Raw genomic sequence first — 23769 nt, forward strand, 5'->3', positions numbered from 1 at the left:
AAGGGTGGCGCTGTTTTTGGCGGAAAGCCGGAATATATAACTATTCTTAAGGTCACGCATGATTGTGTGCCTGTGATCACCAGCAGTCAACTGGTATTGCTGCCGGAAGCTTCAGGGCGGTTATGCCAGAGGGGAAAAACAGTATTACCGTTCCCATATAGGTCAGTGGATGCTAACGGGATACAAAAATCAAGACCACTGTTCTGCTCTTTGTCTTAAAGTTTGTCGTAAATCCTTCCCGCCAAGGCCAATTTTCACTTTTATGTTTTTGGGTTTTTTGTCACCTTCTACCAGGAGCAGTAATTTTCTTTATTTTTTATTTTTTGGTTAACCTAACTCGATAAGTATTTGTTTATTTGTAGAACTAGTTATTGTTTCTAATGACACCATTGATTTTACCGTATAATGGTCTGTAAAAGTAGAAGAAAATTCCACATGTGGCAAACTGGTAAAAAAAAAAAAACTAAAACTTTTTTTTTCTTTACCCTTCTCCATTTTTTGGACTCTGTTATAAAGACATTAGCAATCAAAGTATTTGGCATCTAATGAGTTAATTTTTTATAAAGTCCTGGTGGGTGTTATCAGAGAGCTTTCACTGGGGGCGTGTACTACTTCTTTTCCCTGTATGATGGTGACCAATCATAAGCAAGCAAAACTCATAGGACACGCCCCCACCATAGCTTAGAGCAGGTGTCTGTGTGAGATGTAACGATACAGCCCTTGTCTACCTTAATGTATGAGTGGAGCTGCTGCCTGCTTATGATTGGTCAACATTACACAGGGAGAAGAAGTACACGCCCCCAGTGAAAGCTCTCTGATTACACCCACTTGAACTTCAGAAACGTTAACTCATTTGGTGCCAAATACTTTGATTGCTAATGTCTTTATAACACAGAGTCCAGAAAAAAACAAAAAAAAATGTTATTCTGCTCAGCAACCACTATTTCATCATGTGTCCAGAGCAACATAAAGATTTCAGAAAAATATAAAACTTGCTTTGTCTCCCTTTTCTGAGATTTTTTATTATTTTTTGCCAATGAAGCCGTACAATATTTTAGCTGCTTTTTATTGCATTTTGTTGTTGAAGTCTGGCAATTCAAAAACAGCAATTCTGCCTTTTAGTTTTTGTTTTTTTATACATTTAATGTAAAGTTTTTAAATCTAGATTTTTTTATAAAATATCTGCCTTTTCAAAAGCGATGACACCAAATATTTTTAGTTTTATTGCACTAAGGGCCTTTTTTCATCTTTAGTTCAAATTTATGAAAGCGGTGCACACGGTTTATGAAAGGTCAAAAACGGAAAAAAACGAAAGATTTTTAGAATTTTTTTAGTGCAAAAAGTTGCATATTTTGCTATATTTTGGGGAAAACCTTTTTTCTTTATCGTTCCTATGGGAGACCCAGACCATGGGTGTATAGCTTCTGCCTCCGGAGGACACACAAAGTACTACACTCAAAAGTGTAGCTCCTCCCTCTGAACTTATACACCCCCTGGAGAACCAGATCTAGCCAGTTTATCGCTTTGTGTTCAGGAGGCATACATCCACACATGCATTCTCATCTGATTTTTGATTTTTTTGGAAAGAGTTTGAAGAAAAGCGGGTCCAAGCTGGACCCCCGGCATGTCCCTTCTCACCCCACTGTGTCGGCGGTGCTGTTAAGGTTGATTCCAAGCCTGGAGCCTTACATGCCGTGCTCCTTCACCATCCCTCCTGGGCTCTGGCTTGAAGTGGGAGCCAGCACGGTTCTCCATGCTTGGCAGGAGACCGGTCTCCATCCGCAGCCCTTCAGGATCCTGCTGGACCGGAGCACTCATCCCCAGGGACTTGGAACCCTGTGTCTCAGCAAGCTAAGTACCTGAGACGTTTATATATTGGGGGTCCCTGCACTTTATTGTTGGGGGAGAGTGTGCTGAGTGTATTTTGTGACATTTCCGGCGGGTTCTCTGGCTGTCGTCGGAGAACCGCGCCGATGGTGCCTGCGCGCCGGCCGCACCGCTCAAATTTAGGCCCCGGCTTCGCCGGAGGCCTAGTTTCGGTTTCACTGCCCTCGCATGTCATTCATGCAGAGGGACAGCGCGGCTCCGCCCAGCGGCCGTTCTGCATAGGGGAGAGACACTCCTCATTGAGTACATGTCTCCTCCCCTATAAGTCTCTATGGCCCTCCAGATCCCGCTCTCAGAGTAAGTCCCGCCCCCTCTCTTCGCTCCGGCGGCCATTTTCTCAGCGTTTTCCCTGCGATCAGCACTGGTCTGCAGCATCCCTGCTGAGGTGCTTGGGGGTCCGGGCTTCGGGATCTGGAGGGCACACAACACCGCTCCAGCGGTCTGGTAAGCCACAACCTATGGTTGTGGACCTCTGTATATACTCTCTGGGGGTCATTCTGGCAGAGCCCTCACTCCAGCAGCATGTCACACACGAGGAGCAAGGCTCCAAAGCTGTTTTCGGTATGCACTGCATGTAAGCTCCTTCTGCCGGAACCGAGCACCTATCCACATTGTGATGCCTGTTCTAACCTGACGATGCCTCAGCCTGGAATCGCACCCCCAGGGGTCTCTCAGGCTGCTCCGGCTCCTGTGGCTGACCCCCCGGCTTGGGTAGAATCCTTAACCAGGTCTATCTCCCAGTCTTTTGCTGACTCCATGGGACATCTGTCCAGGACTTTGCTGAGCATGCATCAGCCCCCTTCACAGGGTGCCTCTGCTGCTAGGTCTCTCTCAGGACCGGAGCTCACAGAGGATTCATCCTCTGGTCCCAGACCCCGTCCTTCTAAAAAGAGACGCAGGGCTCCCTCTCCTTCCTCGTCCCGCGGCTCGGTCTCAGAAGCTGACTCGCATGACGAGGAGGATGTCTTTACTGGGGGCTCGGAGACTGCCTCCATGTGCCCCATTGGTCTGTCCGAAAGTGACTCAGATGTTAGTGATTTGATTGCGTCCATTAATTCTGTACTGGATCTCAATCCGCCAGTATCAGAGGACCAACCCTCTCTGGCAGAAAAGCACCAGTTTACCTCGCCTAAGAGGACAAAGAGTGTGTTCTTTATCCACTCCAGTTTTTAGGCCGCTGTGACCAAGCCCAGGGCCTGCCCTGACAAACGCTTCCCAAAGCGTGGTTCTGATGACAGTTTTCCCTTTCCACCTGAGGTGGTCAAGGAGTGGGCTCATTCACCAAAGGTAGACCCCCCGGTGTCTAGACTCTCAGCCCGGACCGTTGTATCAGTGGCTGATGGCACCTTCCTTAAGGATTCCACTGACCGCCAGATTAACCTTCTGGCCAAATCTGTATATGAGGCGGCAGGGGCCTCGTTCTCCCCGACTTTTGCAGCAGTGTGGGCTCTCAAAGCCATCTCTGCTTCTCTAGAGGGGATGCATTCCCTCGCCAGGGAATCTATGCCTGAGATGGTTACCTTAACTGCTCAGGCTTCAGCTTTCTCATCCTATGCCATGTCTGCCATGCTGGAGGCTTCTCACCGCACTGCGGTGGATTCGGCTAATTCCCTCGCTATCAGCAGGATCTTGTGGCTTAGAGAGTAGAAGGCAGATGCTTCTTCAAAGAAGTACCTTGCTGGACTCCCCTTTGCTGGGTCCCGGCTGTTCGGTGAACAGCTGGATGAAATTATTAAGGAAGCTACTGGCGGGAAGAGTACTTCCATGCCACAAACCAAAACCAGGAAACCTGTCCAGGGTAGGAATCAGTCGAGGTTTCGTTCCTTTCGTTCCTCTAACTGGTCGTCCTCTAAGCCTTCGGCCTCGTCCGCTAACTCAGCTAAGGACCAAAAATCCAACTGGCGCACAAAAGCGCGTCCACAGAAGACCGCAGGAGCGGCTGCCACTAAGGCAGCCTCCTCTTGACTATCTGTCCGCGCCAGCAACGTCCTTAGTCGGTGGCAGGCTCTCCCACTTTGGCGACGCGTGGTTTCAACACGTCTCCGATCAGTGGGTGCGGGATATCATCTCCCACGGTTACAGGATAGAATTCTCTTCCAGCCCGCCAAACAGATTTTTTCTGTCAACTCCCCCCTGCTCCAAGGCCGCCGCCTTCTCTCAGGCCGTGGCATCCTTGCAGGCCAATGGAGTAATTGTACCGGTTCCCGCCCGGGAACGGTTCAGAGGTTTCTACTCAAATCTCTTCCTAGTCCCCAAAAAGGACGGGTCCTTCCGGCCCATCCTGGATCTCAAGCTTCTCAACAAGCATGATCAGGTGCGGCATTTTCGCATGGAGTCTCTGCGGTCAGTCATTGCCTCAATGACCCAAGGGGATTTCCTGGCATCCATCGACATCAGAGATGCCTATCTGCATGTGCCCATTGCAGTTTCTCACCAGCGTTGGCTGCGTTTTGCAATCGGAGAGGAACATTTCCAATTCGTGGCTCTCCCCTTCGGGTTAGCCACGGCCCCTCGGGTATTCACCAAGGTCATGGCAGCAGTGGTTGCGGTTCTGCACCTCCAGGGGTTGGCAGTGATTCCTTACCTGGACGACCTTCTTGTCAAGGCTTCATCCAGCGCAGACTGTCAGCGGAGTGTCTCGCTCACTCTCGCCACTCTAGCCCAATTCGGGTGGCTTGTCAATCTGCCAAAATCCACTCTGACTCCGACCCAGAGGCTCACGTACTTAGGGATGCAGTTCGAGACTCTGCCGGCTCTTGTGAAGTTGCCCTTAATCAAACAACAGTCCCTCCAACTGGCGGTGCACTCTCTGCTGAGGCCCAGCCATTATTCCATCAGGCACCTGATGCAGGTGCTGGGTCAGATGGTGGCGTCAATGGAGGCTGTTCCCTTTGCCCAGTTCCATCTGCGTCCTCTGCAGCTGGACATTCTCCGCTGTTGGGACAAGCGGCCTTCCTCCTTGCACAGGTTAGTGGCTCTGTCGCCACAGACCAGGAGATATCTTCAGTGGTGGCTTCGGCCCCTCTCTCTGTCTCAGGGGCGCTCCTTTCTGGCCCCGTCCTGGGTGATTCTCACCACGGATGCCAGTCTATCCGGCTGGGGAGCGGTATGTCTCCACCACCGAGCGCAGGGCACCTGGACTCCATCCGAGTCAGCCCTCTCGATCAATGTGCTGGAAACCAGAGCCGTGCTTCTGGCTCTCCTAGCTTTTCACCACTTATTAGCGGGCAAGCACATCCGAGTCCAGTCAGACAACGCGACAGCGGTTGCCTACATCAATCAGCAAGGCGGGACACGCAGCCGCCTGGCAATGTTTGAGGTACAACGCATCCTTCAATGGGCGGAGGACTCCAAGTCCACCATATCCGCAGTCCACATCCCAGGCGTGGAAAACTGGGAGGCAGATTATCTCAGCCGTCAAACCGTTGACGGCGGCGAGTGGTCCCTGCACCCGGCAGTGTTTCAGTCAATCTGCCGCAAGTGGGGCACTCCGGACGTGGACCTAATGGCATCCCGTCACAACAACAAGGTTCCGGTTTACGTGGCTCGCTCCCACGATCCTCAGGCATTCGCCGCGGACGCTCTGGTTCAAGACTGGTCCCAGTTTCGTCTGTCCTACATGTTTCCCCCTCTAGCGCTCTTGCCCAGAGTTCTGCGCAAGATCAGACTGGAGGGCCGTCGAGTCATTCTCATTGCTCCGGACTGGCCCAGGCGAGCTTGGTACCCAGACCTGCTCCATCTGTCCGTAGAGGTGCCGTGGCATCTTCCGGACCGTCCAGACCTTCTCTCACAAGATCCGTTTTTCCGCCAGAATTCTGCGGCTCGCAGATTGACGGCGTGGCTCTTGAGTCCTGGATCTTGACGGCTTCTGGTATCCCCCCTGAGGTCACCTCCACTATGACTCGGGCCCGTAAGTCTTCCTCTGCCAAGATCTATCACAGGACTTGGAAAATTTTCCTGTCCTGGTGTCGCTCTTCCGGCCATCCTCCTTGGCCATTTTCCTTGCCGACCCTTCTGTCCTTTCTGCAGTCCGGTCTGCAGCTGGGACTGTCCCTCAACTCTCTCAAGGGACAAGTCTCAGCTCTGTCAGTGCTGTTCCAGCGGCGTCTCGCCCGGCTGGCTCAAGTCCGCACCTTCATGCAGGGCGCGTCTCACATCATTCCGCCTTACCGGCGGCCCTTGGATCCCTGGGACCTCAATTTGGTTCTCACGGTTTTGCAGAAACCCCCCTTTGAGCCTCTTAGGGAGGTTTCTTTGTTTCGTCTTTCACAGAAAGTGGTCTTTCTAGTGGCCATAACTTCCCTCAGGAGAGTCTCTGATTTGGCTGCGCTCTCTTCGGAGTCACCTTTTTTGGTTTTTCATCAAGACAAGGTGGTTCTCCGTCCGACTCCGGACTTTCTTCCTAAGGTGGTCTCTCCTTTCCACCTTAACCAGGACATTACCCTACCTTCCTTTTGTCCGGCTCCTGTTCATCGCTTTGAAAAAGCGTTGCATACTTTGGATCTGGTGCGTGCTCTCCGGATCTATGTGTCTCGCACCACTGCTCTTAGGCGGTGCACCTCTCTTTTTGTGCTAACCACAGGTCGGCGCAAGGGCCTCTCTGCTTCTAAGCCTACCTTAGCCCGTTGGATTAGGTCGACCATTTCGGACGCCTACCAGTGTTCTCAGGTGCCTCCCCCGCCGGGGATCAAGGCACACTCGACCAGAGCTGTCTGTGCCTCTTGGGCTTTCAGGCACCAGGCTACGGCTCAACAAGTCTGTCAGGCTGCCACTTGGACTAGCCTGCATACCTTTTCGAAGCACTACCAAGTGCATGCTCATGCTTCGGCAGATGCGAGCTTGGGCAGACGCATCCTTCAGGCGGCTGTCGCCCACTTGTGAAGTTAGGTTCTGCCTACTTCTTAGTTTTTCTGTTTATTTTCCACCCATGGACTGCTTTGAGACGTCCCATGGTCTGGGTCTCCCATAAGGAACGATGAAGAAAAAGAGAATTTTGTTTACTTACCGTAAATTCTTTTTCTTATAGTTCCGTATTGGGAGACCCAGCTCCCTCCCTGTTGCCTGTTGGCACTTTCTTGTTCCGCGTGTTATCACCGGCTGTTGTTGTTGACAGAGTCTCCGGTTGTTCCGGTTCTTGCTCTGTTTTTACTTGTGGGTGGCTATTCTCCTTCAGCTTTTGCACTAAACTGGCTAGATCTGGTTCTCCAGGGGGTGTATAAGCTCAGAGGGAGGAGCTACACTTTTGAGTGTAGTACTTTGTGTGTCCTCCGGAGGCAGAAGCTATACACCCATGGTCTGGGTCTCCCAATACGGAACTATAAGAAAAAGAATTTACGGTAAGTAAACAAAATTCTCTTTTTTATAATAAATAAATATATATATATATATATATATATATATATATATATATATATATATAAAATCTCTTCTCTCTCTCTCTCTCTCTCTCTCTCTATATATATATATATATATATATATATATATATATATATATATATATATATATATATATATATATATATATATATATATATATATTTATATAAAAGATATATATTTATAAAATAGATAGATAGATATATATATAGATATATATATATATATATATAAAATAGATTATAAATATATATATATATATTAATTAATATATATTAATATATATATATAAAAAAAATAGAAAATAGTATATATTATATATATATAATATAAATATATATATATAATATATATATATATATATATATATATATATAATCTCTTCTCTCTCTATATATATATATATATCTATATATATTTACATAAAAGATATATATTTATAAAATAGATATATATATATATATATATATAAAATAGATTATAAATATATATATATATATATAAATATATATATATTAATATATATTAATATAATATATATATATATATATATATATATATATATATATATAAAAAAAATAGAAAATAGTATATATTATATATATATATATATATATATATATATATATATATATATATATATATTATAGTCTCAATCAGGTAAAGACATTTGGAAAACCTACACTACACCCCTAGTGGCAAATAAAAAAAAAAAACACGGAATACATGGAATACATTAAATACATTTCAGGAAAGATATACATTTTTAGTGCAAATTAAAAAAAAAAAATATGCTAAAACAGCAGCAACAAAAAGCAGGCACAGACTCAATAATGAATCGGGTCCAATGAATGCTGTACAAACAATACATAAAAAACAATATATAAATAAATAATGGGATTTAATAGGTTTTTTTTTTTCTCACCATTTTCACTGCATGTTTAGTTTTATATATTATCCCTTTTCTCAGGACATCATCTTGTGAAATGAATGATGTCATTCAAAACTACAAATTGTCCCACAAAAAGCAAGCCCTTGTATATCTATGGGACGGATGAAAAAATAAATTATGGCTCCTGAGGGGGAGGTGGGTAAGAGAGGCAAAAACTCATAATGAGGAGTCTATGAGGAGTTGCAGCTGATTGCTGGATCCTTCTCAATGTCTGGCCATCAAATGGATGTCATTTTTGGTTACTCAGTGCTGGATCGAAAGATTTTTTTTTTTGTTCTGCCTTTCCTTTTAAGTAAATTGTAAGAAGCATTAAGTGTGCTCTGTCTGGCGGTAAAGAGGCTCCTCCGCAGTCGGGGGCCAGGTAGAGCGGGTCACGTACTTTGGATCCTTTTATTTTCGGCTGCTATCCGGCCTTTGCCCGGGGTTATGAGCACAAGCTCTTCACATCTTGGTCGTTGCGGAATTTTATTCTCTTTGCTTTAATTAGTCCGAATGTTCTCGGAAACGGGAGGGTTTTGGTGAAAGTAAGCTACGTCCATGACATCTTTCTACTTTACGACACTGGTTTTCTTAATTTTTCCCCTTGGTCGCCAACAACGAAAGGTTTTCTTTCTAAAATGAGAACGCAGACAATGTCCATAATGGTCAGGGTCCGACCTTCTTCAGGGATGATCTCTACCTTTACAGCCCCCAGAAGGTCAATGCCAACATTTCCAAAAAGTCCACAGAAAAATGTGACTCTTCCTAACTCTGTGCTTTTTTTTTTTTTATTTTTATTTTTTCCATACTCTCTTTTCGGCTGTTTCATGCCCTCTCTCTCCCCCAAAAGGTCTTTTTTTTTTTTTTTTTTAAGTACCAATGCGTTTCTGAGCTAGAGCGGCGCCTTCCTTGAGGCGTAGAAGCCAAACCACTTGGTTTTTATACCTCTTGACCCTATTTCTCACAGTAAGCGAGAAAGTGTGAGATTATTTCTTTTGTGGTCTTTCTCTCTCTTGTTCTCCCTTGCTCTTTTGGACTCTCTGTCTTTTCAACTCTTTCTTTTCAACTCTTACTCTTTTCGACTTTTTGACTCTCCTCCCCTCTTTTCGACTCTCCTCCCCTCTTTTCGACTCTCCCCCCCTCTTTTCGGCTGTCCCCCCTCTTTTCGGCTCTCCCCCCTCTTTTCGACTTTCCCCCCTCTTTTCAACTTTTTTTTTTCTTTTTTGCTTTCTCTATCTTTTGTGCTCTCTCTCCCTCTCACTTCTGTCACTCTCTTGGTCTCTCTCTTTTGGTGAATCTTTGTTAATCTCTCTATCGGTTAGTCTCTCTTTTGGATTCTTTCTCTCTCGAGATTTTTCTTTCTTTCAGGCTCTCTCTCTCCCTCTTTTTTCTCTCAGGCTTCATCTCTTTCTTTCTCCCATTCGCTTTCTTTTTCTTGTTCTTTCTCCCTTTCACTTTTTCTTTCACTCTTCTTCTTCTTTTTTTTTTCTTTCTATTTTTCTTTCTATTTTTCTTTCTCTTTCTCTCTCTTTCTCTCTTTCTTTCTCTCTTTCTCTCTCTTTCTCTCTTTCTTTCTATTTCTCTTTCTCTCTTTTTCTTTTTCTTTCTCTTTTTCTTTCTTTCTTTCTTTCTCTTTCTTTCTTTCTTTCTCTTTCTTTCTTTCTCTCTTTTTCTCTTTCTCTTTCTTTCACTTTTTCTTTCTTTCCTTTTTTCCTCTTTTTTATTTTTCTTTCTTTCTTTCTCTTTCTCTTACTTTCTTTCTCTTTCTTTCTCTTTCTTTCTCTTTCTTTCTCTTTCTTTCTTTCTCTCTTTTTCTTTCTTTCTTTCTCTTTCTTTCTTTCTTTCTTTCTTTCTTTCTTTCTCTCTTTTTCTCTTTCTCTTTCTTTCACTTTTTCTTTCTTTCCTTTTTTTCCTCTTTTTTATTTTTCTTTCTTTCTTTCTCTTTCTCTTACTTTCTTTCTCTTTCTTTCTCTTTCTTTCTCTTTCTTTCTCTTTCTTTCTCTTTCTTTCTCTTTCTTTCTCTTTCTTTCTCTTTTCTTTTTCTTTTCTTTTTCTTTCTTTCTCTTTCTTTTCTTCGGCGCTCTATTGGGAGACCCAGACGATTGGGTGTATAGCTACTGCCTCCGGAGGCCACACAAAGCATTACACTAAAAAGTGTAAGGCCCCTCCCCTTCTGGCTATACACCCCCAGTGGGATCACTGGCTCACCAGTTTTCTGCTTTGTGCGAAGGAGGTCAGACATCCACGCATAGCTCCACTGTTTAGTCAGCAGTAGCTGCTGACTATATCGGATGGAAGAAAAGAGGGCCCATACTAGGGCCCCCAGCATGCTCCCTTCTCACCCCACTTGTGGTTTGTAAGGTTGAGGTACCTATTGCTGGTACGGCGGCTGGAGCCCACATGCTGTTTTCCTTCCACATCCCCCTGAGGGGCTCTGAGGAAGTGGGATCTTACCGGCCCCAAAGCCCTGAGGCCGGGCTCCATCCACAGACCCATTGAACCTGCTGGATACGGAGCTGGGTACCGTTCAGGGACATGGCCCTGCACCATTCAGGTACTCTGTGTCCCCGTACACACAGGCACAGCACACTCCAGACTTGCTGGGTGTGCTAGTGCGCCGGGGACAGTAAAGGGTTACAGTCACTGCAGCCTAGCTGAGTGACTTTATGTATGGGGAACTACCGCGCCGGACGCTCCGGGAGCGGCGGCGCGGCTGGGACTTGTAGTGCGCCGGGGACTTAGCGCCGACCGCGCTTTTACGGCGGCGGCGCTTATAAATCCAGTCCCCGGCTTTTGCGGCCTAGCTCCGCTTCGTTCCCGCCCCCACCCTGTCAATCAGGGTAGGGGAGAGACGCTGTACAATCAGCAGCGCCGAGGGCTGGAGCCTTATTTACATGCTCCAGCCCTCTCACTGGACACTGTGGGACGCCGGTTTCCCGCTCTGACTTGGGGGCACGCCCACGGCCCGCCCCTACTCACACGAGCTGGAGAAGGACGCCGGCGGCCATTCCTGCAGTCCGAGCTGAGAGATCGGACTCTGGGCAACCAGGCACAGGACTAGGGCGACCACACACCCGATTATAGGCGGGCGGTAAGCGGCACCTGAAGTGCTGACCCCACTAAATACCGCAGTTGTCCATTTGTATTTTTATGCTTATACTGCATAGGTCGCTGTTTTTGGCTATATGCCCTCTTAGATGGCGACACATCAGCAGCAGGAAAGCAGGGGTGCTAAGGCACAGGCTTTCTATGCTGCTTGTATTGCATGTACTGAAGTGTTCATGTGTATTTATGCTTGTCTGCTATACACTGCACTGTACGGTCGCTAGTCTGGGCTATTTTCGCCTAGAATGACTAGACTACAGCAGCAGAAAAGCAGGGGTGCTGAGGCACAGGTTTTTTCTATGCTGCTTGTATTGCAGGGGTTGCAGTGTTCATTTGTACTTATGCTTGTATGCTATACATTGCACTGTATGGTCGATATTCTGGGCTATATTCCCCTAGATGGCTAGTCTACAGCAGCAGAAAAGCAGGGGTGCCAAGGCACAGGCTTCTATGCTGCTTGTATTGCATGTGCTGCAGTGTTCATTGTACTTTATGCTTGTATGCTATACATTGCATTGTACGGTCGCCATTCTTGGCTCCATGTCCTAGATGGCTAGTCGGCAGCAGCATATAAGCAACACAGGCTTTCGATGCTGTTTTTACTGCATGTGACACTGTTCCACGGCACTGAACCCCATTGTGTGCAAGGCTCCCCTGGAGCACTTGGGTCTCTACTAGACGTGGCCAAAGGAACCACCTGTCAACCCTGTCCAAGGACAGGGATGGAGTTGCATTGGGATAGAGACTTGCAGTCCGGACAGGCCATGGGCAAATCATTGCTCCCTGGCCACCCTCATTGGGAATAAAATCGGTTCCCCGGGGGGGGTCCCAGGAGGCTCTCTGTATGATGAGGCAGACGTAGCTCATCAGGACTTTGATCCTGCCAACGCTCTCAATCCGGATACACCGGATGGTGACGCCATAAGGAATGATCCTATAGCGTCCATCAATGGAATGTTGGATCTTTCTCCCTCAGCTCCCCCAGCGGAGGAGTCAGCTTCACAGCAGGAGAAGTCCCATTTCAGTAGCTCAAACGTATTTTGAGTTTTTTTCTGGCCACGCTGACTTCAGAGAAGCAGTCCAGGAACACCACGCTTACCAGATAAGCGTTTTCTCCAAACGTATTAAGGATACACGTTATCCTTTTCCCCCTGACGTGGTCAAGCGCGGGACCCAGGGTCCAAAGGTGGATTCTCCAATCTCCAGGCTTGCGGCTAGAGCTATAGTTGCAGTGGAGATGGGACTTCACTTAAAGATGCCAGACAGATAGACTGTGGTTGAAATCTGTCTATGAGGCTATCGGCGTGTCGGTTGCTCCGGCATTTACAGCCGTATGGGCACCCTAAGCTTTTCAGCTGTCCTTGCACAGCTGGTCTTGAGCATATGTACATTTGTGCCGCAGGGGCGTCCGTATCCTCGCAATGTCTGCATTGCGACTTACCCTATTAATGCTGTCCTGGAAGGACAGTCGAGGTTTCGGTCCTTCCCAAGCTCGGGCAGGTCCCAATTGTCCTCGTCCAAAAGAGCTGAAAATCCTCAGAGGGGCTCAGTTTCCGGGGGCTCAATCACGCCCAAGGAAGGCAGCCGGAGGAACCGCTACCAAGGCGGTCTCCTCATGACTCTCAGCTCTCTCATCTCTCCGCATCCGCGGTTGATGGCAGACTCGCTCGCCTTTGGCGACATTTAGCTGCCACAGGTCACAGACCGGTGGGTGAGGGACATTGTGCCCACGGGCACAGGACAGAGTTCTGTTCTCGTCCTCCGACTCGATTCTTCAGAACGTCCCCTCCTCCCCACCGAGCCGATGCTCTTCTGCAGGCAGAAGGAGTGGTAATCCCTGTTCCTCTTCAGGAACAAGACACGGTTTTCCTCCAATCTGGTTGTGGTGCCAAAAATGGATGGCTCTTTCCGTTCCGTTCTGGACCTAAAACTGCTCAACAAGCACGTGGAGGCCAGGCGGTTCCGGATGAAACCCTCCGCTCCGTCATTGCCTCAATGTCTCAAGGATATTTCCTAGCATCAATAGACATCAAAGATGCTTATCTCCACGTGCCGATTGCTACAGAGCACCAATGTTTTCTACGTTTCGTGATGGGAGTCGACCATCTTCAGTTCGTAGCTCTGCCATTCGGTCTGGCGACAACCCCACGGGTGTTCACCAAGGTCATGGCGGCAGTGGTAGCAGTCTTGCACTCACAGGGACACTCTGTGATCCCTTACTTGGACGATCTACTTGTCAAGGCACCCTCTCAAGAGGCATGCCAATTCAGCCTGAATGTTGCGCTGGAGACTCTCCAGACGTTCGGGTGGATCATCGACTTCTCAAAGTCAAACCTGTCACCGACCCAATCACTAACGTCTCTTGGTATGGAGTTCATACTCTCTCAGCGATAGTGAAGCTTCCGCTGGACAAGCAGCGGTCACTACAGACTGGGGTGCAGACTCTCCGTCAAGGTCAGTCGCACTCCTTAAGACGCCTCATGCACTTCCTCGGGAAGATGGTGGCGGCAATGGAGGCGGTTCCGTTTGCGCAGTTTCATCTGCGTCCTCTTATTGGGACATTCTCCGCCAATGGGACGGGAAGTCAACATCCCTGAACAGGAAAGTCTCCTTTTCACAGAAGGACTCTCTGCAATGGTGGCTTCTTCCCACCTCATTATCACAGGGAAGATCCTTCCTACCACCGTCTTGGGCGGTAGTCACGACAGGCGCGAGTCTGTCAGGGTGGGGAGCAGTTTTTTTCTCCACCCCAGGGCTCAGGGTACGTGGACTCAGCAGGAGTCCACCCTTCAGATCAAGGTTCTGGAAATCAGAGCAGTGTATCTTGCCCTACTAGCCTTCCAGCAGTGGCTGGAAGGAAAGCAGATCCGAATTCAGTCGGACAACTCCACAGCGGTGGCATACATCAATCACCAAGGAGGGACACGCAGTCGGCAAGCCTTCCAGGAAGTCCGGCGGATTCTGACGTGGGTGGAAGCCACGGCCTCCACCGTATCCGCAGTTCACATCCCCGGCGTAGAAAACTGGGAAGCAGACTTCCTCAGCCGCCAGGGCATGGACGCAGGGGAATGGTCCCTTCGCCCGGACGTGTTTCAGGAAATCTGTAGCCGCTGGGGAAGGCCGGACGTCGACCTAATGGCGTCCAGGCACAACAACAAGGTCCCAACCTTCATAGCACGGTCTCGCGATCACAGAACTCTGGCGGCAGACGCCTTAGTGCAAGATTGGTCGCAGTTCCGGCTCCCTTATGTGTTTCCACCTCTGGCACTCTTGCCCAGAGTGCTACGCAAGATCAGATCCGACTGCAGCCGCGTCATACTCGTCGCCCCAGACTGGCCAAGGAGGGCGTGGTATCCGGATCTGTGGCATCTCACGGTCGGCCAACCGTCGGCACTACCAGACCGACCAGACTTACTGTCCCAAGGGCCGTTTTTCCATCGGAATTCTGCGGCCCTGAACCTGACTGTGTGGCCATTGAGTCCTGGATCCTAGGGTCTTCAGGATTATCCCAAGGGGTCGTTGCCACCATGAGACAGGCTAGGAAGCCCACGTCCGCTAAGATCTACCACAGAACGTGGAGGATATTCTTATCCTGGTGCTCTGCTCAGGGAGTGTCTCCCTGGCCTTTTGCATTGCCTACCTTTTTTTTTTTTCTTTCCTGCAATCTGGGTTAGAAAAAGGTTTGTCGCTCGGCTCCCTTAAAGGGCAAGTCTCGGCGCTATCCGTCTTTTTTTCAAAAGCGTCTAGCACGACTTTCTATGGTACGCACGTTCCTGCAGGGGGTTTGTCATATTGTACCCCCGTACAAGCGGCCGTTAGATCCATGGGATCTGAACAGGGTACTAGTTGCCCTCCAGAAGCCGCCCTTCGAGCCTCTGAGGGAGGTTTCACTTTCTAGACTATCACAGAAAGTGGCTTTTCTGGTAGCGATCACATCTCTTCGGAGAGTGTCTGAGCTAGCAGCGCTGTCATCCAAGGCTCCTTTCCTGGTCTTCCACCAGGACAAGGTAGTGCTGCGCCCCATTCGGGAGTTCTCCCGAAGGTGGTATCCTCTTTTCATCTTAATCAGGATATCTCTTTGCCTTCGTTTTATCCTCATGCAGTTCCTCGGTATGAGAAGGATTTACATTTGTTAGATCTGGTGAGAGCACTCAGAATCTACATTTCCCGCACGGCGCCCTTGCGCCGTTCGGATGCACTCTTTGTCCTTGTCGCTGGTAAGCGCAAAGGGTCGCAGGCTTCTAAGGCCACCCTGGCTCGATGGATCACAGAACCAATTCTTGAAGCCTACCGTTCTGCTGGGCTTCCGGTTCCATCAGGGCTGAAGGCCCATTCTACCAGAGCCGTGGGTGCATCCTGGGCATTACGACACCAGGCTACGGCTCAACAGGTGTGCCAGGCAGCTACCTAGTCGAGTCTGCACACTTTCACCAAACATTGTCAGGTGCATACCTATGCTTCGGCGGACGCCAGCCTAGGTAGAAGAGTCCTGCAGGCGGCAGTTGCCTCCCCGTAGGGGAGGGCTGTCTTGCAGCTCTAACATGAGGTATTTCTTTACCCACCCAGGGACAGCTTTTGGACGTCCCAATCGTCTGGGTCTCCCAATAGAGCGCCGAAGAAGAAGGGAATTTTGTTACTTACCGTAAATTCCTTTTCTTCTAGCTCTTATTGGGAGACCCAGCACCCGCCCTGTTGTCCTTCGGGATTTTTGGGTTTTTTTCGGGTACACATGTTGTTCATGTTGAACGGTTTTTCAGTTCTCCGATGTTACTCGGAGTGAATTTGTTTAACCAAGTTATTGGCTTTCCTCCTTCTTGCTTTTGCACTAAAACTGGTGAGCCAGTGATCCCACTGGGGGTGTATAGCCAGAAGGGGAGGGGCCTTACACTTTTTAGTGTAATGCTTTGTGTGGCCTCCGGAGGCAGTAGCTATACACCCAATCGTCTGGGTCTCCCAATAAGAGCTAGAAGAAAAGGAATTTACGGTAAGTAACAAAATTCCCTTCTTTCTTTCTTTCTCTTTCTCTTTCTCTTTCTTTCTCTCTAGAATCTGGATGGTGACTTTTCTTGTTTTCTTTTGTCCTTCCGCTGCTTTTTCATTTGAGCACTTTTGGAATCTAAAGTCTGAATTCCAGAAACATAAAATTTGTAGTAAAATGTCACCCACGCCCCTTTTGCTTTTATGCTTCCTTTCTTTTTTCCCTTAATGGCACTGGGTAAATCTGTCTTTTCTTCCAACTGCTAAAAATATTACCGCAGGAGCTTACCAAGTGTACATTTTCCCTATGACCAGCACAATCCCGATAAACTGACCGGTCAGACGAGTGCAGCTGTTAGTGGTGGATTACTGACTTGGCTAAACAGTTTTTAGGAAAGTTTTTCGAGAACTTTGCATGTGCCGTAACGGTGACCATATGGGCTGTCACCCGGCTTTCTCAGAACGGGGCATTATTAATAAATATTTGGGTTTTTTTTGTAAAAAGAGGGAGGAACATTCCCAATATCCATTTTCTTTGCATCCTTCAGGCAGTGCTCAGAGTGCGACCAGGCCGGGAGCAGCGACATAGAAGCCGATTTTGCTATGGAAACACTACCAAATGGGACCAAGAGATCCAGGAGGCAAATAAAGGAGCCGGTGAAGTTCGTGTCGCAGGACATGCCTCAGGATCCCAAAAAATTGCCTTTGAGAAGCACAGTGAGTATTTGTGAGATCAAGAAGTGACTATCGTTGTCCGCCATGTTGCAGTCAAAGGGGAGCTATCTTTGGTCACTTGGTCACCCATCTACCTTCAATCATGTAACACCATTTCTAGCTGTTACTGCATTTTTCATCAGATTTCCTTTTGCAATCTTAATCACTTATTTTCAGTTGTTTCTGTGCTATTGGGTGGAATCCAATTATGTCTCCCATACATCGCACACGGACATGAGTCCTGCTCTACGGTCTCTATATACCACATGTACAGAAGCAGCAGCAGCATGGAGGACATAATATAGCCATGTTGAGCAGTGTAGCTGTTAAACCCTTCATGAAGGGGTGATAACAGACGGCTGCTGCAGTGAGCCGGCAGTGATCCCCGCATATGTCTGCTGATTTAAACAGTAGACACGTGTGCCTCGCAGGCGCAGGTGGATCCGCGATCCCCCCTGCACCTGTCAACCCCTTAAATCGTACTGTCAAAATGTGACAGCGCGATTTAAAGTACCACAGTGGAGAACGTGCCTTTCCCCACCACCATCACAGGGAGCCAATGGTTGCCATGGTAGCACAGAGTCACCTGATGACTCTCATGTCTATCATGACGTAGTTCCTATTACAGCCAGTAGAGCAGCAGCTGTAACAGGAGAGCAGCATTTCTGCTGATGAGAGCGGTGCGGCTATGATCAGCAGAGATAAACAAGCGATCAGACTGCTGATCCTTATAGTCCCCTAGGGGTAATAATAAAATAAAAAAAATATAAAAAATAAAGTTTTAAAGAATTAAAAATTAAAAAAAAAAAATGTGTGTATGTATGTATGTATGTATGTATGTATGTTTAAATCACCCCCATTCGCCTCATTTAAGATTTAAAAGTTTAAAAAATATTCGTGTATTTGGTATTGCCGCATTCAGAAAAGCCCGATCTATCAAAATATAAATCAATTAATCTGATCATTGAATGGCGTAGCAGCAAACAAATTCCAAGCGAAAAAAATTACGTATTTTGGTCATCACAAATTTTGCGCAAAATGCAATAACAGGCGATCAAAATGTAGCATTTGCATAAAGGACGTCAGCTCAAGATGCAAAAAAAAAAAAAAAAAAAGCCATCACTGACCCCCTTATCCTGACAGATGAGAATGCTACGTTTCGTGGAAAATGGCTCAAAAAGTCCCTTCCCTTTTACCTAGACCCAGGGTTTCCCTTCCCTTTTACCTAGACCCAGGGTTTCCCTTCTTTTTCCCTAGACCCAGGGTTTCCCTTCCCTTTCCCTAGACCCAGGGTTTCCCTTCCCTTTCCCTAGACCCAGGGTTTCCCTTCCCTTTCCCTAGACCCAGGGTTTCCCTTCCCATTCCCTAGACCCAGGGTTTCCCTTCCCATTCCCTAGACCCAGGGTTTCCCTTCCCTTTCCCTAGACCCAGGGTTTCCCTTCCCTTTTACCTAGACCCAGGGTTTCCCTTCCCTTTCCCTAGACCCAGGGTTTCCCTTCCCTTTCCCTAGACCCAGGGTTTCCCTTCCCTTTTCCTAGACCCAGGGTTTCCCTTCCCTTTTCCTAGACCCAGGGTTTCCCTTCCCTTTTCCTAGACCCAGGGTTTCCCTTCCCTTTTCCTAGACCCAGGGTTTCCCTTCCCTTTTCCTAGACCCAGGGTTTCCCTTCCCTTTTCCTAGACCCAGGGTTTCCCTTCCCTTTTCCTAGACCCAGGGTTTCCCTTCCCTTTCACTGTACACTTGGTACTTCCGGGTACCCAGCGTGACATTGGACCCCAGGGGCCAGGTGTCGGTTTGGTCAGGGGTCACCATCTTCCCTTTCTTTAGACCCAGGGTTTTTCTTCCCTTCCCTTTTGTCGTGCAGTTGGTACTCCCTTGTACCTAGCATGACACCATGTGAACAAAGGATTGGGCATATCAAACACCAACATGCCTGATCTCTCCCCAGATGTCTGCTGAGTGTGGAGACACCCACTATACACATTTTAGTGTCGGCTGATCCTGGCGAGTTCTGTTTGATTCTCCAGCATTGGGTATGATTGCCCCTTTAAATAAAGACCCTCTTTGTTATTTTGCTGACCGGTATTTCATACGACAGCAAATTCATTAATCTGCTTTATATGTTTATAGAGCCGGATAAAATGGTGTTTTGTTGTTTTTTTTTTCTTTTTTTGCTTTGTTTCTGGTGTAAAATCAATAACAATAAAGCAGAATCGGTGGAGCGCGGCGCCGGCGTACATATAGCAAATTAATTACACCTCATTTCAATTTTAAGTGAAACGAATAGACTTTGCCTTTATCTGGAAATCCATATTACTAAAGACTATGACCAGCTGCAGCGCCGCACGGATTGATCACATCTGCTGCTCCTGCGGAGCGGGGATGGTTGTCATGATGGGGGGGATGTTTTTTCCACGTATAGATAAATTTGTGGCTCTTAAAGGGAAAGTCTGTATTTGAGTCTAAAGATAGTAAATAACAAGGACGTGAAATCAGATAAAATAAAGCTTAATTCTAGATTGACACAAAACTTCTGTTTGGCTGTGTTCGCACGCTGCATCTTTTTCTGAGTACATCTTTTTATCCTGTGGTCACAAAAACGCAGTTTGTGGCCCAAAAACACATGACGTTTTACCGTGTTTTTCCCCCGCATTTTTTAAAGGAGAAACAAAATATGCTAAAATAGGATAATTGATAGATAGCTAGAACATATAGAATAGAAAGAAAGAAAGAAGAACCGAATAGCTTCTTATATAGAGGGATAGCTAGCTTGGCCAGCTGATTTTTTTTTTTTTTGTAATAAAAAAAAAAAAAATGACGTGCCCCACCACCATTTTTTATAACCAGCATAAGAAGAACTGAAGCCCTCAGCTGTCTGCTGTACCTTGGCTGGCTATGAAAAATAGAGGGGGATCCCACACTTTTTTTTTTATTATTTGATTTATTTAAAAAAAAAAATAGATAAAAAATGACATGGGGCCCCCCTCATTTTTCATACCCAGCACAGGAACAGCAGCAGCTATGAGCTGCAACCCTCTGCTGTTTGTTGTACTTTTACAGAAGAAAATGGAGAGAGGTGTTCAATTGCCACGCCAAATGATCACTTGTTCAGAAGATCAGATCAATGTCTCTTTATTTTCATACAGGTCTACGCGTTTCAGGAGCAACTGCCCCCTTCCTCAGGACCGTCAGGTATAAGAATAACATCAAATTTGAGATGTGAGATTTGATGTTATTCTTATACCTGACGGTCCTGAGGAAGGGGGCAGTTGCTCCTGAAACGCGTAGACCTGTATGAAAATAAAGAGACATTGATCTGATCTTCTGAACAAGTGATCATTTGGCGTGGCAATTGAACACCTCTCTCCATTTTCTTCTGTTATCTGCCGTTTGAGTGGCTGCAGCCGTTGATCGATTTGTACATGCGATTACAGTGGTTGTGACTCTCACAACCACAATTGGGGAGTAACATTACTCCCCCCTCCCCACCCCACACATATTGGGGTAAGACCCTATTTGCGCTTTTTTTCCATAGCCTTCTCTTCTGTTTGTTGTACTTTGGCTGGTTATGAAAAATAGAAGGGATCCCACACATTTTTTTTTCTTAAATTATTAGATTAATTAAAAATACGCTGGGTCCCCCCCATTTTTCATACCCCACACTGGAACAGCAGCAGCTGCAGGCTGCAACCTTCAGCTGTCTGCTGTACCTTGGCTGGTTATGAAAAATAGAGGCGATGTCACGCTTTTTTTTTTTTTATTATTTGATTTATTTAAAAAAAAAAAAAATATGAAGTGGGGTCCCCCCCATTTTTTCTAAAACCAGCCGGTGGGAGGGGCCATTGTTATTTGGCCCTTTCCAGCCTAATAATACCAGCCCACAGCTGCCCTAGAAGTGGCGCATTCATTATATGTGCCAATTCAGATGCTGGTCCCGGCTCTTCCCAAATTGCCCCGGGGCGGTGGCAATCGGCGTAATAAGGAGTTAATGGAAGCCCATATCTGCCACTAAGCCCTAGATTAGTAATGGGAGGCGTCTGAGACACACAGTCTTTGCTTGGTATATTGGTAGAGAATTCCATTTTTTGCTTTGATTCCGTTTTTGCCCTCACCAGTAAAGCCAAAGAAGGAGGAGAAGCTAAATACTGTTTCTTAGCTTTTACATATTGATTCTCCGCCTGAGAAAAACATAGAGCAAAGGGAATAGTTATTGTCTTTTGAACTGGTGACAAAGCAAAGTGCCCCATGACAGCTTATTAGGTGCACTACACTGTACAGACTGGAGCAGAGTCAGCAGAGTCATCTCATTCTTAGGATCTAGAGTTTTGAATTACACATGCCTGCAATACTCTTGTTGAGTCACATTTCAGATTTTTTTTCTAGAAAAAATAATTCTAAGTATTGTTTGTTTTTTTTTCTTCCTGGAGAATGACTGCCATTATGGAAACCCGTCCAACCCCAGTAGCTTCACATTTATTGCTGAAGTTCGTTCTGTTGTTTTTTGGGGTTTTTTTGTTTGTTTTTTTTTACACTGTAGGATGACTACTGCATAAACGTAAATGGAGCCTTTAAGAGCCCACTGATGAGATGACTCTGCTGACTTGTACAAGTCTACACAGCACAGTCAACTTTGTCTCCCCCCGCCCTCTCTCTCTCCCCCCTGTATTTATCCCCCTTCTGCCTCCCTTACTGCTGAGGCTACACAAGTCTACACAGCAGAGTCAACTCTCTCTCCCCAGTCTGTCTGTCCCTCTCCCCAGTCTGTCTGTCCCTCTCCCCAGTCTGTCTGTCCCTCTCCCCAGTCTGTCTGTCCCTCTCCCCAGTCTGTCTGTCCCTCTCCCCAGTCTGTCTGTCCCTCTCCCCAGTCTGTCTGTCCCTCTCCCCAGTCTGTCTGTCCCTCTCCCCAGTCTGTCTGTCCCTCTCCCCAGTCTGTCTGTCCCTCTCCCCAGTCTGTCTGTCCCTCTCCCCAGTCTGTCTGTCCCTCTCCCCAGTCTGTCTGTCCCTCTCCCCAGTCTGTCTGTCCCTCTCCCCAGTCTGTCTGTCCCTCTCCCCAGTCTGTCTGTCCCTCTCCCCAGTCTGTCTGTCTCTCTCTCCCCAGTCTGTCTGTCTCTCTCTCCCCAGTCTGTCTGTCTCTCTCTCCCCAGTCTGTCTGTCTCTCTCTCCCCAGTCTGTCTGTCTCTCTCTCCCCAGTCTGTCTGTCTCTCTCTCCCCAGTCTGTCTGTCTCTCTCTCCCCAGTCTGTCTGTCTCTCTCTCCCCAGTCTGTCTGTCTCTCTCTCCCCAGTCTGTCTGTCTCTCTCTCCCCAGTCTGTCTGTCTCTCTCTCCCCAGTCTGTCTGTCTCTCTCTCCCCAGTCTGTCTGTCTCTCTCTCCCCAGTCTGTCTGTCTCTCTCTCCCCAGTCTGTCTGTCTCTCTCTCCCCAGTCTGTCTGTCCCTCTCTCCCCAGTCTGTCTGTCTCTCTCTCCCCAGTCTGTCTGTCTCTCTCTCCCCAGTCTGTCTGTCTCTCTCTCCCCAGTCTGTCTGTCTCTCTCTCCCCAGTCTGTCTGTCTCTCTCTCCCCAGTCTGTCTGTCTCTCTCTCCCCAGTCTGTCTGTCTCTCTCTCCCCAGTCTGTCTGTCTCTCTCTCCCCAGTCTGTCTGTCTCTCTCTCCCCAGTCTGTCTGTCTCTCTCTCCCCAGTCTGTCTGTCTCTCTCTCCCCAGTCTGTCTGTCTCTCTCTCCCCAGTCTGTCTGTCTCTCTCTCCCCAGTCTGTCTGTCTCTCTCTCCCCAGTCTGTCTGTCTCCTCCGTCTGTCTTGTAGAGCTGTAGGGGGAAAAAAAGCGCAATAGGGTCTTACCCGGTATGAGGGTAGAGAGACAGAAAGAGGTACACTCACCTGGTAGGGTTGTGCAAGTCACAGCTCCTTATGATCGCATGTGAGTGCCTTTTTTGCGGTTTAGCAGCGGCCCCGGAATGCAGTATATAATATATAGGTCAGGTAAAGAGAAAACCGGTTTAAATGCCGCGCTAAAAACCACTGATGCTGTAGATGAAAAAGATTTCCTTTATTTCATAATTTTACGCGTTTCAGAGACATCTCCGTCTCCTTCCTCAGGAAAAGAAATCATATTACAAAAAAGGGGCAACAGAACCTATATATAGGAAGACCAGTAGCCACGTATGCATTTGAAAAGTGAACATCCCATATGACTGAGAGCCGATGACTCAGCGCCGCATGTCTGTCTGTCTCCCCCGTCTGTCTGTCTGTCTGTCCCCCGTCTGTCTCCTCCGTCCCCCCCGTCTGTCTCCCCTGTCTATCTGTCTGTCTGTCTCTCCTCCGTCTCTGTCTGTCTGTCTCCTCCGTCTCTGTCTGTCTGTCTCCTCCGTCTCTGTCTGTCTGTCTCCTCCGTCTCTGTCTGTCTGTCTCCTCCGTCTCTGTCTGTCTGTCTCCTCCGTCTCTGTCTGTCTGTCTCCTCCGTCTCTGTCTGTCTGTCTCCTCCGTCTCCCCTGTCTGTCTCCTCCGTCTCCCCTGTCTGTCTCCTCCGTCTCCCCTGTCTGTCTCCTCCGTCTCCCCTGTCTGTCTCCTTTGTCTCCCCTGTCTGTCTCCTCCGTCTCCCCTGTCTGTCTCCTCCGTCTCCCCTGTCTGTCTCCTCCGTCTCCCCTGTCTGTCTCCTCAGTCTCCCCTGTCTGTCTCCTCCGTCTCCCCTGTCTGTCTCCTCCGTCTCTGCCTGTCTGTCTCCTCCGTCTCTGCCTGTCTGTCTCCTCCGTCTCTGCCTGTCTGTCTCCTCCGTCTCTGCCTGTCTGTCTC

At 47.7% G+C, this 23769-nt stretch overlaps 1 protein-coding gene across 1 annotated transcript in view; it reads left to right on the top strand.

Annotated features, from left to right (window-relative positions):
- Positions 1-23769, top strand: part of PHF14 (PHD finger protein 14) — a 322056-nt gene that overhangs the window by 95719 nt on the left and 202568 nt on the right. Inside the window, exon 14 of the mRNA XM_075316872.1 lies at positions 16825-16993. Coding sequence (XP_075172987.1) covers positions 16825-16993 — 169 coding nt within the window. The remainder of the gene's footprint in view (positions 1-16824; positions 16994-23769) is intronic.

This window comes from Anomaloglossus baeobatrachus, chromosome 6 (assembly GCF_048569485.1).
Source record: "Anomaloglossus baeobatrachus isolate aAnoBae1 chromosome 6, aAnoBae1.hap1, whole genome shotgun sequence".
NCBI classification, from domain to species: domain Eukaryota; kingdom Metazoa; phylum Chordata; class Amphibia; order Anura; family Aromobatidae; genus Anomaloglossus; species Anomaloglossus baeobatrachus.